The following is a 15019-nucleotide window of genomic DNA, read 5'->3' as shown; positions in this document are numbered from 1 at the left end:
ATTCCTCTACTCTCTGAGGAGGCTGAAGAGAGCTGGACTTTGCACATCTATACTCATCATTCTACAGATGTGCAGTATCTTACCTGACAATCTATAATAGTGCAACAAGATCATCGCCTTATTTCTCATACTCCGTGCATTGAGATATTACACCTTGAGTACTGCATTTGCTACCCCTTTTGATTCTGCATCCCTAATACACTGATCCTCACCCTGTTGGCTGCAATTACGTCCTTTCATCTGCCTGCCCTTCCTGACAGTCTGACTGCATGCTATCTTTGCTTTTTTACCATCAGTCCTATCCTGAGTCCCTTTATTCCAGTTCCACCCCCCCCCCGCCACCAAATTAGTTTAAACCCTCCCCAACAGCTCTAATAAATCTGCCCACAAGAATCTTGGGGTCCCCGTTGGGTTCAGGTACAACCCATCACTTTCGTACAGGTTGTTCCTTCCCCAGAAGACATCCTGATGATCCAAGAACCTGAAACCCTGCCCCCTGCACCAGCTTCTCAGCCACGCATTAATCGACCTGATCATCCTGTTTCTACCCTCACTGGTATGTGGCACAGGCAGCAATCCAGAATTTACTATCCTGGATGTCCTACTTCTCAGCTTTCTCTCTAGCTCTCTAAATTCTCTTTTCAGGACCTCTTTACCTTTCCTTCCTATGTCATTTCTACCAATATGTACCAAGACATCTGGCTGCTCTCCCTCCTCCTCCAAAGTGCTGTGGACACAATCTGAGACGTCCCTGATCCTGACACCTAGGAGGCACCATACCATTCAGGTGTCCTGTTCACATCCACAGAATCTCCTGTCTGTTCCCCTGGCTATTGAGGCCCCAATCACTACCGCTCCCCTCTTCTCCTCCTTTCCCTTCTGCACCACGGACCCATGCTCAGTGCCAGTAAGCCACTCTCTGTGGCATTGCCCTGGGAGGCCATCCCCCACAACAGTTTCCAAAACGGTATACTTATTATTGAGGGGAATGGCCATTATGGTGCTCTGGGCTAACTGCCTATTCATATCTCCATTTTTCCTGATTAATTCCCCTCTGCTCAGGTTTAGGATCCTAACCTATGGACATGTCTTATCCTTTTCCATCACCATCTTAAAACTGATACATTCATGGTCTCTAGAGCCCAAGTGCTCTCTGACTGTCATTCAGCAGTTACTTGCCTACCTCAAAGAGATCCAAGAGGAGGTCCAGTATTTCACTGTTCTGCATAGGGTCTCCATAATAATAGTAGTGCAAGATACATTTCACTAATTCCACTCCTTCCAGGCCAACATTTTGGGTAGTCCAGACAATATCAGGAAAATTAAAATCTTGTACTAATGCAACTGTATTCTTAAAATAATGAGAAATTTCTGTACACACATGCTCCTCAAGTTCCAAAGACTATTGGGATCTATAATCTAACCTCAGTAGAGTGACCTTCCTGTTCTTATTTCTAAGTTCTATCCATATGTGGTCACTGGGCAATCTCCCAAGAACATCATCTCTAGATATTGCTGTTATGTCCTCCCTTATTAAAAAGGCAACAACCCTCATCATTTACGGATTTCAGGTCAAGACCAGATAAAAGGTCTCGACCTGGAATGTCGACTGTCCGTATCCCTCCATAGATGCTGAGTTCCTTCGGTGCATTGTGTTATTCCACATTCCAGCAACTCTAATCCCGGTTATGACTTTCACGTCATCTCTGGATTTAAGTTTTTCCCACATGTTTAATAGATGTGTAACAAGGTCTGGAGTTGAAGATCTTGATGAGGCCCAAACTGGGAAGTGGTAAGCAGATTCTGTTAAGCATTTGATAGTATTGTCAACACTAGGTTCTTTAATTTCACAATGATTGAGTGGACATGGTGCTAGTTAGCTGGATTGGATTTGTTCTATATTTTGTGACTAGCTCGCTCTTAGGCAATTTTCCACAGTGTCGGTAGTTACTGGTATTATTACTGAATTGGAGCAGCTTGGTAATAGGCATGTATGATTTGAAGTGCAAGTCTTCAGCACTACAGCTGGTGTGTTGCTTGATCTCATAGCCTTTGCAGCATCCAGGCTTTGTATCTCTTTCATGATATGACACAGGGTGAATAGAATTGAATGAAGACCGGCTTCACTTATGTGAAGAGAAAGGCAAGACAAATCATTCACTTGGGACTTCTTACCAAATCAGATTCAGAATCGGGTTTATTATCACTGACATACGTGGTGGAATTTGTTGTTTTGTGAAAGCAGTACAGTGCAAGAAACAAAAGAACTGTAAGTTAAAATAAAAATTAAAATAGATAAATGGTAAAATAAAAGTGTTATTGAGTTCATGGACTGTTGCTGAAATGAACATTCAGCACTTTTTTCATGGTCATATGCTGGACTCTACTGTCAAGAGAGTGGTAGTTCTTGAGCCTTTACTTTCTGTGAACTGTTTAATTGTTCACCACAATTCACAGCTAGCTAAATAATTTTCTTCTTTTGATTGTTGGTTACTTTGCTTTGGATATGCATGCTATATTGTTGTTGACCTTGTACGTAATCCAATATTGCTACTACACTGACCCTTCACCTTGTCCTGAAGTGTGTCAGGTACCCTGCCATTTTAAGACCTTAAGGCATAGGAGCAGAATTAGGCTATTTGGTCCATCAAGTATGTTCTACCATTTAATCATGGCTAATCCTTTTTTACTCTCCTTAGCCCCACTCCCCGGTCCTTTCCCGTAACCTTTGATGTCATGTCCCTTCAAGGACCTATCAATCTCTGCCTTAAGTGGCAGATGGAGTTCAACCCGGATAAGTGTGAAGTGGTTCATTTTGGTAGGTCAAATATGATGGCAGAATATAGTATTAATGGAAAGACTCTTGGCAGTGTGGAGAATCAGAGGGAACTTGGGGTCCGAGTCCACAGGATGCTCAAAGCAGCTGAGCAGGTTGACTCTGTGGTTAAGAAGGCATACGGTGTATTGGCCTTCATCAATCGTGGAATTGAATTTAGGAGCCAAGAGGTAATGTTGCAGCTATATAGGACCCTGGTCAGACCCCGCTTGGAGTACTGTGCTCAGTTCTGGTCACCTCACTACAGGAAGGATGTGGAAACCATAGAAAGAGTGCAGAGGAGATTTACAAGAATGTTGCCTGGATTGGGGAACATGCCTTATGAAAACAGGTTGAGTGAACTTGGCCTTTTCTCCTTGGAGCAACGGAGGATGAGAGGTGACCTGATAGAGGTGTACAAGATGATGAGAGACATTGATTGTGTGGATAGTCAGAGGCTTTTTCCCAGGGCTGAAATGGTTGCCACAAGAGGACACAGGTTTAGGGTGCTGGGGAGTAGGTACAGAGGAGATGTCAGGGGTAAGTTTTTTTAGGCAGAGAGTGGTGAGTGCGTGGAATGGGCTGCCGTCAACGGTGGTGGAGGCGGATATGATAGGGTCTTTAAGAGACTTTTGGATAGGTACATGGAGCTTAGAAAAATAGAGGGCTATGGGTAACCCTAGTAATTTCTAAGGTAGGGGCATGTTCGGCACAACCTTGTGGGCCGAAGGTCCTGTATTGTGCTGTAGGTTTTCTATGTTTCTATGTTTCTAAATATGCCCAACGACTTGGCCTCCACAGCTGCCTGTGGTAGCAAATTCCACAAATTCACCATCTTCTGGCTGAAGAAATTTCTCTGCATCTCTGTTTTATTTGGATGCCCCTCTTGTCCTAGACACCTCCACCATTTGAAACATCCTTTCCACATCTACTCTGTCTGGGCCTTTCAACATTCAAAAGTTTTCAATGAGATTCCCCCTCATCCTTCGAAATTCCACTGTATACAGACCCAGAGCCATCAAACTTTCCTTGTATGATAACCCTTTTGTTCCTGGAATCATCCTTATGAACCTCCCCTGAAGCCTCTCCAATTCCAGCACATCTTTTTTAAGATGAGAAGTCCAAAACTGGTCACAATACTCTAGATGAGGCCTCACCAGTGCCTTGTAAAGCCTCAGCATCACATCCCTGCTCTTGCATTCTAGACCTCTTGAAAAGAATGCTAACATTGCATTTGCTTCCTCATCACCAACTCAACCTGCAAGTTAACCTTTAGGGTGTTCTGCAAATGACTCCCTAGTCTCTTTGCATCTCAGATTTTTGTATTTTCTCTCTGTTTAGAAAATAGACTGTACATTTATTTCTACTACCAAAGTGCATGACCATGCATTTTCCAACATTGTATTTCATTTGCCACTTTCTTGCCCATTCTCTTAATTTGTCTAAGTTCTTCTGCAGCCTACCTGTTTCCTCAACATGACCTACCACTCTACCAACCTTCATATCATCTGCAAACTCGGCAACAAAGCCATCTATTCCTTCATCTAAATCATTGATATACAGTATAAAAAGAAACAGTCCCAACACTGAACCCTGTGGAACACCACTAGTCAGTGGCAACCAACCAGGAAAGGATGCTTTCATTCCAACTTCCTGGCTCCTGTCAATCAACCAATGATCTAACTATGGCAGTAACTTTCCTGTAATACCATGGGCTAATGCCATATTTTCTTCCATTTTGCTAAAGAAGGTTAACAAAACTTGCAAAGTGATCTGGTAGATGGGATTAGGCAGAAAACATGTGGCACAGACTAGATGGGATGATGAACATGTTTATGTACTAAAGTGTTCTATGATTCAATGAGTGTAATCAAATCAAATTTGATCCCTGGCTTGATTGTAACAAAAGAGATTTTTCACTTTAAGAAAGATGAAATAGTACTGGAGAGGGTGCAGAGGGAATTTATCAGGATGCTGTCTTGGATGAAACATTTCAACTATGAGGTGAGACTGGAGAGGTTACGTATGATTTTTTTCTTAAAGCTGGGGAGGGTAAAAGGGGACATGACTGACTAAAATAAAATTCGGGGCATATTGATGTGGTAGACTGTAGGAATTTAATGAATTTATCTCAGGTATGTGAAGTGATGCATTTTGGGAAGGTAAACTAGGCCAGGACATACCCTGTGAGAGTTGCTGAACAGAGAGACTTACGAGTACAAGTACTGAAGACAGTGGCGCAGGTAGTTACAGGTGGAAAAGAAGCTGTCTGGCATTTCCCCCTCATCAGCTATGATGCTGAGGCATCGTGTTACAGTTGAACAAAATGTTCATTAGGCTGCACTTGCGGTATTGTGTGTAGTACTGGTTGCCATGCCATATGCAGAATCTGTTTAAGCTAGAGATGGTGCTGAAACATTTCAAAAGGATGTTGCCTGGGCTGGAGAGATGAATAGTCACAGATTTTTTTTCCAAGGATGGGGAGTTTAAAATTAGGGAACATCCGTTTAAAGTGAAAGGAAAAAGATTTAAAAAGGATTTGTGGATCTGAAGGACAATGCTTTCGCAGAGAGTGTGGTGGGTATATGGAACAAGCTAACAGAAGAAGCATTATTCCCATTCAGCCTTTGTTTATTTATTCCACCTCCATCAGGATCCCACCACCAAGCACATCTTTCCCTCCCCCCCCTCTCTGCTTTCCGCAGGGATCGCTCCCTACGCGCTCCCTTGTCCATTTGTCCCCCCCATCCCTCCTCACCAATCCCCCTCCTGGCACTTATCCTTGTAAGCAGAACAAGTGCTACACATGCCCTTACACTTCCTCCCTTACCACCATTCAGGGACCCAGACAGTCCTTCCAGGTGAGGCGACACTTCACCTGTGAGTCGGCTGGGGTGATATACTGCATCCGGTGCTCCCGATGTGGCCTTCTATATATTGGTGAGACCCGACGCAGACTAAGAGACCATTTCACTGAACACCTACGCTCTGTCCGCCAGAGAAAGCAGGATCTCCCAGTGCCCACACATTTTAATTCCACGTCCCATTCCCATTCTGATATGTCTATCCACAGCCTCCTCTACTGTCAAGATGAAGCCACACTCAGGTTGGAGGAACAACACCTTATATTCCATCTGGGTAGCCTCCAACCTGATGGCATGAACATTGACTTCTCTAACTTCCGTTAATGCCCCCCCTCCCCCTCGTAAAGGCATCCATTAGTCTTGTGAGACCATGGATCTGCGCCTGGAAAGTTTTCACTCTCCCGGGGGCAGGCCTGGGCAAGGTTGTATGGAAGACCAGCAGTTGCCCATGTTGCAAGTCTCCCCTCTCCACAACACCAATGTTGTCCAAGGGAAGAGCATTAGGACCCATACAGCTTGGCACCAGTGTCGTTGTAGAGCAATGTGTGATTAAGTGCCTTGCTCAAGGACTCAACACGTTCCCTCGGCTGGGGCTCAAACTCACGCCCTTCAGGTCGCTAGTCCAATGCCTTAACCGCTTGGCCACGTGACCACTCCCCCTCTTACCCCATCTGTTATGTATTTATATATATATATTCTTTTTCTCTCTCTCCTTTTTCTCCCTCTGTCCCTCTCACTATACTCCTTGCCCATCCTCTGGGTTTCACCCCTCCCCCTTTTCCTTCTCCCTAGGCCTCCTGTCCCATGATCCTCTCGTATCCCTTTTTGCCAATCAACTGTCCAGCTCTTGGCTCCATCCCTCCCCCTCCTCCTATCATTTTGGATCTCCCCTCCCCCTCCCACTTTCAAATCTCTTACTAGCTCTTCTTTCAGTTAGTCCTGACGAAAAGTCTCAGCCCGAAAAGTCAACTGTACCTCTTCCTATAGATGCTGCCTGGCCTACTGCATTCACCAGCAATTTTTAAGTGTGTTGCTTGAAATTCCAGCATCTGCAGATTTCCTTGTGTTTATTTATTCAGTTAGTTTAATATCTTGTTTATTTTCTATTAATTACTTTATCTACTGAATGTTTAATGTATATATTATTTTTACCTACTCTCAGACTTATATAGGCTTTAAATATAGCAAAACAACCTGTAACTAACAGACACAAATATTTGTGTCTTCTTTACTCCTCTGCATATGATTCCCATTCTCAAAAAGAAGCAGTTGAACCTATACTCAGCAATTTAATTTGGACTTAGTGCGTCAACTAGATCAATTCATTTGACACTCATATTTAGATTTGTAATTTTTCAACAGACTCGATTCTTTATTGCAGATTTTTTATATTTGAATGATCATTTAGTTTAGTAGTTAGGGATTTGTTGATTTATGCATACTTGATTCTTTCAGTTAACGACAGATGGATCATTATCAATTTTCCTATAGCAATGAGATACTTTACAGAACTATTCATCCTTTAATTTTTGATTTCTCCATTCTTTGCAGCTCCAAAGACATTGTACACCTTCAACATTGATACCAAATTAAAGGCGGTCTTTCAAAATAAAGGGAATGTACTCTTTGGACAGAAAGTTGTTCAATACAATCATAGTGAAAATAATGGGTAAGATGGTGTATTTTGATTGTATTTGTTCATCTGTAAGCATTTTGAAAATATGTAAATGAATGTAACCTTCTTGATCGTAACTTACCCTTTGTTGTTCTCTATGTAAACGTATTCTGTATTTTGCATTGGTTTTGTTTTGCCTGAATATATTGTACCATCTATTGAGGTCCTGGTAATACCTGTTACATTTCTCACAGCAAAGGAGAATTTAAGAAACTCTTAGATAGCTACATAGATGACAGAAAAATGGAGGGCTGTATAGGAGGGAAGGGTTAGATTGATCTTGGGGTAGGTTAAAACCTAGACGAAATATCATAGGCCCAAGGGTCTGTACTATGCTATAGTGTTCTATGTTCTATGTACTGAGGAGCAACTTCTTCACACAGAAGGCAACAGGTATTTGGAATGAGCTGCGAATGGAAGTGGTTGATGCAATTACAATAATAATATTGTACCATCAGACATTGGATTTGGATAGAAAAGCTTTAGAGGGAAATGGGCCTTTTAGTTAAAGGGTGTTGAATTTGTGGAATTTGTTGCCACGTGCACCTGTGGAGGTCAGGTCATTGGGTATATTTAAGGCAGAGATTGACAGGTTCTTGATTGGATGTGGCAGCAAAGGTTAAGGAGAGAAGGCCAGGAACTAGGGTTGAGGAGGAGATTAAAAAAGGATCTGCCATGACTGAATGATGGAGCAGACTCGATGGGCCAGATGGCCTAATTCTGCTCCTATGTCTTATGGTCTTATGGGCAAATGTGGCCAGATGGGACTAGTTTAGTGAGCCCGTGATCAGCATGGATGGGTTGAGCCGAAGGTCCTGTTTTCATCAGGCAGATCTGATAGTAATGTCAATTCTGTGCTCACAGAGCCATTTCTATCAGTTCAGCCAGAATTTTATGAAATAGCAGAGTAGGCTTTTGTGTTTCTCTTGCAATATTTTCCTGCTCTTGCTATTTATGTTCTTGTAAGAAAGAATGCAGTTTGAGTGTTTATTATGAGGTAAAAATTGTAAGACAACTGCTTATACAACATTGAATACTGTGATAAGTTCAAGTTTATTGTCATCTGACTGGACATAGATAAAACCAAACAAAACAGCATTCCTCCGGACCATGGTGCATTCTCAAAACATTTATCACTCTCAGCACATAAAACAAAATATTACCACAAATAAATTAATAAAATATAATTCAAAATGCATGTAGTGTGCAGCAGTAAACATTAAATAGCTCACTTTACTAGTGACAAGACCTTGCTGGTGGCATGGTATTCATTAGTTTCATTAATAATACAAAAATAATTAGTGACTGTTTTGAAACTTGGCATTATATTTGATCTTTTTATTCTCAGGATATTGGTCAGCTCTCCTCTATATACCAAGGACAGCAGACATTATGGGAGAATAGAGAAATGTGATCTAAAAACAAAATCATGTGAATCTATCCAACTCCCAGGTAAACTCTCTGAGAGCCACATATTTATACTGTACTTTTCTACTGAACTATGTGTTGAAAAATTTTGCAAAGATAATTTGTGATATAAGTTCTTTGTGAATCTCAAATGACACAACTGGAACTGATCTACTGGATTCCATTTGCTGCAATGTTTTTCGAAGTATTGACAATATGCAGTAGTGAACATCAGCATGAGAAAAATTATTAGAAAGCAAATGTATCAAAAGTGCAGTTATTCGAAAGTTCTGATAGCTAATAGCAAGGATACAGAGACTGGGTACATGGTGGCTGTAGTGAAAGCCAGCTACAAAATGCACTGCAGTTACTTGCCAAATTTTCATGAAAAGCATCATCAAACTGCTTAACATCTACAAGTGCAACAAACAATCTGCTGGAGGAGCTCAATGGTTGAATGGGGCCAGTAGCTGATTGATGCATTGAGGAGGGATGGGTAAATGGAGTTAGGTAGGGAAGGGTGAGAGGTGGGGTAGTTGTTAGTTGGAAGCAGGCACAGATGGAACCAGGTGGGTGAGGGGAAGTTGAAGGGGAGGGTGATAAGCTGGAAACTGGAACACAAAGGCAACCAGTGCTGGATTTTGAAAATTAAGGAAGGAGATAATGGAAACTATTAGGGGAAAGGTAGATGGAACCATTTCGTGGGTAAAATATGTTGATGTACAGGATGGGACGGAGCACACTGGGTGATTGGGAAGGGGGATACAGTGGAAGGAGCAGAGGTGGATCAGAAAGGGAGTTGGGGAGAGTGGATGTAGACACAGGAGGAAATGGTTATTTGAAAATGGAAAATTCAATATTCATATCATTGGGTTGTAGACCATCCAAGTAGAATATGAGGTACATTTCCTCTAGTTTGTATTGGGTCTCATCCTGGTAGTGGAGAAGATCAAGGAGGACAGGTTGACATGGGTATCGGAAGGGGAATTGAAATGGAAGACAACCAAGAGCTTGGAATAGACATTGTGAGAAGTGTGCATGTGATCTGCAAGTCGATCGCCAACACTTGGTCTTGCTGATGTAGAGAAGGCCACATTGGGAGCATCAAATGCAATAGGTGAGGTTGGAGCTGGTGCATATGAATCTTTGCCTCACTTGTTGACCTCTCTGCATGGTGGTGACGGAGGAGGTGTAAGAACAAGTATTGTATTTCCTATGGTTGCAAGTGAAATTACCAAGGGTCAGGAAGAGCAGGATGGGTAGGAAGAGATGAGCTGACCAGGGAGTCAGAGAGGGAGTGAACCCTGCAGAAGGCAGAGAGAGGTGAGGAGGAGAATATGCCGCTCATGGTGGGATCTCATTGCAGCTGGTGCAAATGACAAAGATTGAAAGAAACCACAGAAACCATAGAAAAACTACAGCACAGAAACAGGCCTTTTGGCCCTTTTTGGCTGTGCCGAACCATTTTCTGCCTAGTCCCACTGACCTACACATGGACCATATCCCTCCATACATTTCCCATCCACGTACCTGTCCAATTTATTCTTAAATGTTAAAAAAGAACCCGCATTTACCACCTCCTCTGGCAGCTCATTCCACACTCCCACCACTCTCTGTGTGAAGAAGCCCCCCCATAATATTCCCTTTAAACTTTTCCCCCTTCACCCTTAACCCATGTCCTCTGGTTTTTTTCTCCCCTTGCCTCAGTGGAAAAAGCGTGCTTGCATTCACCCTATCTATACCCATCATAATTTTATATACCTCTATCAAATCTCCCCTCATTCTTCTACGCAATATTCATATTGATATGATATGCCGGATGAGGAAGCTATGAGGTGAAAGGATTAGAGGAATTCCATCTCAGTATCGCTGGTCAGTCAAGACGAAGATAAGATTTCTTCAACTGAGGGGAGCAACATTTTTGGAATTCTTTTCCCGAGATCCTTGCAGGGAGGTTTTTTAGTACTACTCAGGAGGGTTTAACTAATGTGGCAGATTGGTGAGAAGAGGAGCAGTAGATTAGCAGGTGTGGGGGTGGGAATTAAGGATTACGTAGAGATTTAGTGAAGAGTTAAATAAGCAGGGCCAGGGTAATGGACATGAGAGGAATGATTATCTGAAGCATATTTACTTTAATGATAAGAGTTTAAGGGGTAAGGCAGATAATCTTTGGGCCTAAATTATAACTGAAATTATGAGATTGTAACCATTATGGAATCCTCATTGAGAGAAGGGCAAGACTTTCAGTTCCAGGGTACAAATGCTTTAGACATGACAGAGAGGGGTGTGAAAGAGGTAGAGTTTTTTCATTACTAATCAGCAGAATATCATAGCTGTATTAATAGAGGATATCCTGGAGGATTCTTCCAGTAAGGTAATATGGGTAGAGTTCAGGAATAAGAAAACAAGCAGGATTTCCCAGTGGTCTCCATTCCCTTTCTGACATGTTGGTCCACAGCCTCCTCTACTGCCATGATGAAGCCACCCTCATGCTGGAGGAGCAACACATCATATTCCTCTAGCCTGATGGCATGAACGTCGATTTCTCTCATTTCCAGTAATGTCCCATTCCCCTTCCCTCTTCTTCCATTTCCCATTCTGGCTACTTTCTTACCTCTTTTCTTCTCCTCACTTGCCTTTCTCCTCCTCCTGATGCCCTCCTCCTTCTTTTTCTCCCACGGCCCACTTTCCTTTTGTATCAGATTCCTTCTTCTCCAGCCCTTTACCTTTTCCACCAATCACCTCCCAGCTTGTCACTTCATCCCTCCTCCCCCACCCACCTGGCTTCACCTACACTTCCTAACCTGGACTCCTTCCCCTCCCCCCACTTTCCTATTCTGGCTTCTTCTCCCGTCCTTTCTGGTCGTGATGAAGGGTCTCAGCCCAAAACATTGACTGTTCATTCCTTTCATGGATGTTGTCTGGCCAGTATTTTCTGAATGTTATTCTGCTGTAGTGATTTCTTTTAATTTCGTTGAAAAAGAGCAGACTTTAAGATATCAATCAATAAAATAATCTGCAATAGTAGGACCAAAAAGTATTTTATCATTTTTGTGTATGTTCAATAAGTGGAATAAACATATATATTTTTATATTTCAGAGACTGAGAAATTACACAGTGGACCTGGCTTCACTATGGCTACAAACATATTCCATTCACAATTCTTGGTAATCATTTATACTGTTTAAACGCTCATCTTGTACTGAGGATCAAAACCCCAGAGTTTACTAACCATGTTCACTACACGTACTTGTCAAAATTGTATCAACTTTCAATGAGAGACGTTGAACAGGTTGTGCTTCTTGTACAAACGTAGAATGACATAGCGGAGGAAGGGGAAAACAGAAATAAATCTAAGGTAGTGAGCAGTTAAGATGACAGGAAAGACAGGCAGGTGATGGGGCAAATTTGAAGCCATTGGGATGAGTTGCAGTGCAATAAAATTGCAGTGAAATCAAAGCGAAAAGTACCAAATACTGGTCTTAAGGTGTTATACTTAAATGCACGCAGCATAAGGAATAAGGTGGATGATCTTGTTGTACAGCTCCAGATTGGCAGGTATAATATTGTGGCCATCACTGAGACCTGGCTAAAGGATGCACGTCTCTGGGAGATGTTTCCCATGATGGGGGAGTCTAGTACGAGAGGGCATGACTTAAAGATTGAAGGGCGCCCATTCAGAACAGAAATGCGAAGAAATTTTTTTAGTCAGAGGGTGTGAATCTATGGAATTTGTTGCCATGGGCGGCAGTGGAGGCCAAGTCATTGGGTGTATTTAAGGCAGAGATTGATAGATATCTGAGTAGCCAGGGCATCAAAGGTTATGGTGAGAAGGCAGGGGAGTGGGACTAAATGGGAGAATGGATCAGCTCATGATAAAATGGCGGAGCAGACTCGATGGGCCGAATGGCCGACTTCTGCTCCTTTGTCTTATGGTCTTAAGGTCTTAATGTCTGACTGATGAAACTTCAGTGTTGTTCTGGGAATACTTCAGTGACAGATGCTTATGCATGTTACACCACTCTGTCACGAAATTTCCTTTCGACAACTTGAACATGAAGCTTGACAAAGCAGCATCTAAATGCAGCCCATCAATCAGCCCAAACATTAACTCCACAACAAAAGTTTAAGTATTAAGATATATTAGATACAAAATTAAACTATGACTCTGTAAAATATAGAGGCAGAATTAGGCCACACAGCACATAATGTCTGTTCTACCATTCAATTGTTACAGGTTTTTTCAATGCCGTTCTCGCACTTTCTTCCCATAAATCTTAACCCCTTTACCAATTAAGAATTTATCACTCTCTACTTTAAATACACCCAATGTCTTGGCCTCCACAGTCTTCTGTGCAACATATTCCACAGATTTGCCAACCCCTGGTTGAAGAAATTCCTCTTCATCTCAGATGTAAAGGGACATTCCTTTATTCTGGGTTGTGCCCTCGGATTATAGACTCTCCTACTAATGGAAACATCTTCTCCATGTCCATTCTATCCAGGCCTTTCAGTATCTGGAATCTTTCAATGACATCTCCTCTCTTCCTTCTGAATTCCATCAAGTAGAGACCTGGAGATATCAAATGCTCCTCATAGTTTAGACCTTTCATTCCTGGGATCATTCTTGTGAATCTTTCCAGAGCCAGCGCACCTTTCCTTAGATATGGGTCCAAAATTGATCACAATTTTCCAAATGTGGTCTGACCAATGCCTTATAAATCTTCAACAGGATACCCTTGCTTATATTCTAGTGGTCTGAAAATGAATACCGACATTGCATTTGCCTTTGTTACCATTGACTCAGCTTGTAAGCTAACCTCAAGGGAATCCTGAGCAAAGACTCCCAAGTTCCTTTGCATTCCCCATTTCGCAAATAGTCTATACATTTGTTCACCCTACCAAAATGCATAACCCCCCACCACAGTAAACAGGATTGTTACTCTGTGACCACCTGTGACTCCAGTGATTCTTGGAAGTTCAATACTGATGCCTCCACAATCTCTTCAGCTACCTCTTTTGGAGCTTTGATGTGTAGTCCGTTTGGTCCAGGTGATCTACCTTCAAGCCTTTCAGCTTCCCCACCTTCTCCTCAATAATGACCACTATACTCACCTCTCCCCCATGACTCTCTTGAATTGCTGGCATGTTACTGGTGTTCTCCACTGTGAAGAGTAATGCAAAGTACTTATGTAGCTCCTCTGTCATTTCTTCGATCCCCACCCACGGATGTCTTATGTCACCTGTCCATGTTGCTACTCTTCAACTGTGGAGCGGAGACCTGGACTCCAGACATCCTTTGTCCCCATGTCCTTGTCATTGGCCTTTGAGCGTGGAGTGCAGAGTAGAGGCTAGTCTCTGGATGCCCTTTGTTCCAATGCTTACATTGCTGGCCTTCGAATCCTGACCAGAGGCCTGGAATTCAGATATCTTTTGTCCCCTTGTCCATGTCACTGGCCTTTGAATTCAGAGTAGTGACCTGGACTCCAATGGATTCAAAAGATTCAAAGTATATTTATTGTCAAAGAATGCATAAATTATACACCTTAACCTAAGTCCTGACGAAGGGTCTCGGCCTGAAACGTCGACTGTACCTCTTCCTAGAGATGCTGCCTGGCCTGGTGCGTTCACCAGCAACTTTGATGTGTGTGGCTTGAATTTCCAGCATCTGCAGAATTCCTGTTCTTTGCACCTTAACACTTGTTTGCTTAGTACAGGCAGCCACAAAGCAAGAAACCTGAAGAACCCAATTAAAAAAAAGAAAGACCATAACCACTGTGCTGAGAAAGGGGAAGAAATAACACACACATGTCATGCAAACAAAAGGAGCAAATGACAGTGTTCTGAATCAGATTGAGTCCTTAGATCCACTCCCTGAAGCAGCCGGAGTAGGCCAAAGCCTGATCTGAATTCTTCATATTAGTGAGGCAGAAACATCGTGAAATATGCACAGATGACAGCCACTGGTGCAGTTCACAGCCTCAGTAACACAGAGAGAGGAATGAACATTGCGGGAGAGTGAGAAAAATCTGTCTGACCTTCGCCTCCAGTCTCGACACTCAGACTTTCCAGTCTATCTGGACCGGTGTTTAAATTGTCCAAGCACCAGGAAGTACCTTGCTCAAGGACCTGGATCCCAGTGCAACAACATGCTTGGGCTGCACAGCCTGAAGCCATTCTCAAACTCATCAAATCGGCTTAGTGCTTGGAGTGATCCAACCTTGCACCTGGCTTAGGTGGACAGGCATCAATTCCTC

General features: G+C 42.6%; 1 protein-coding gene across 1 annotated transcript in view; it reads left to right on the top strand.

Moving 5' to 3' along the window:
- The window catches only part of LOC140187657 (integrin alpha-E-like), a 308395-nt gene that overhangs the window by 15485 nt on the left and 277891 nt on the right, over nucleotides 1–15019 (top strand). Inside the window, exons 2-4 of the mRNA XM_072243179.1 lie at nucleotides 7231–7348; nucleotides 8703–8806; nucleotides 11862–11929. Coding sequence (XP_072099280.1) covers nucleotides 7231–7348; nucleotides 8703–8806; nucleotides 11862–11929 — 290 coding nt within the window. The remainder of the gene's footprint in view (nucleotides 1–7230; nucleotides 7349–8702; nucleotides 8807–11861; nucleotides 11930–15019) is intronic.

The sequence above is a fragment of the Mobula birostris genome, chromosome 25 (genome assembly GCF_030028105.1).
Source record: "Mobula birostris isolate sMobBir1 chromosome 25, sMobBir1.hap1, whole genome shotgun sequence".
NCBI lineage: Eukaryota > Metazoa > Chordata > Chondrichthyes > Myliobatiformes > Myliobatidae > Mobula > Mobula birostris.
Note: the sequence above shows the minus strand (reverse complement) of the source record. Positions and strands in the feature narration are given on the sequence as shown.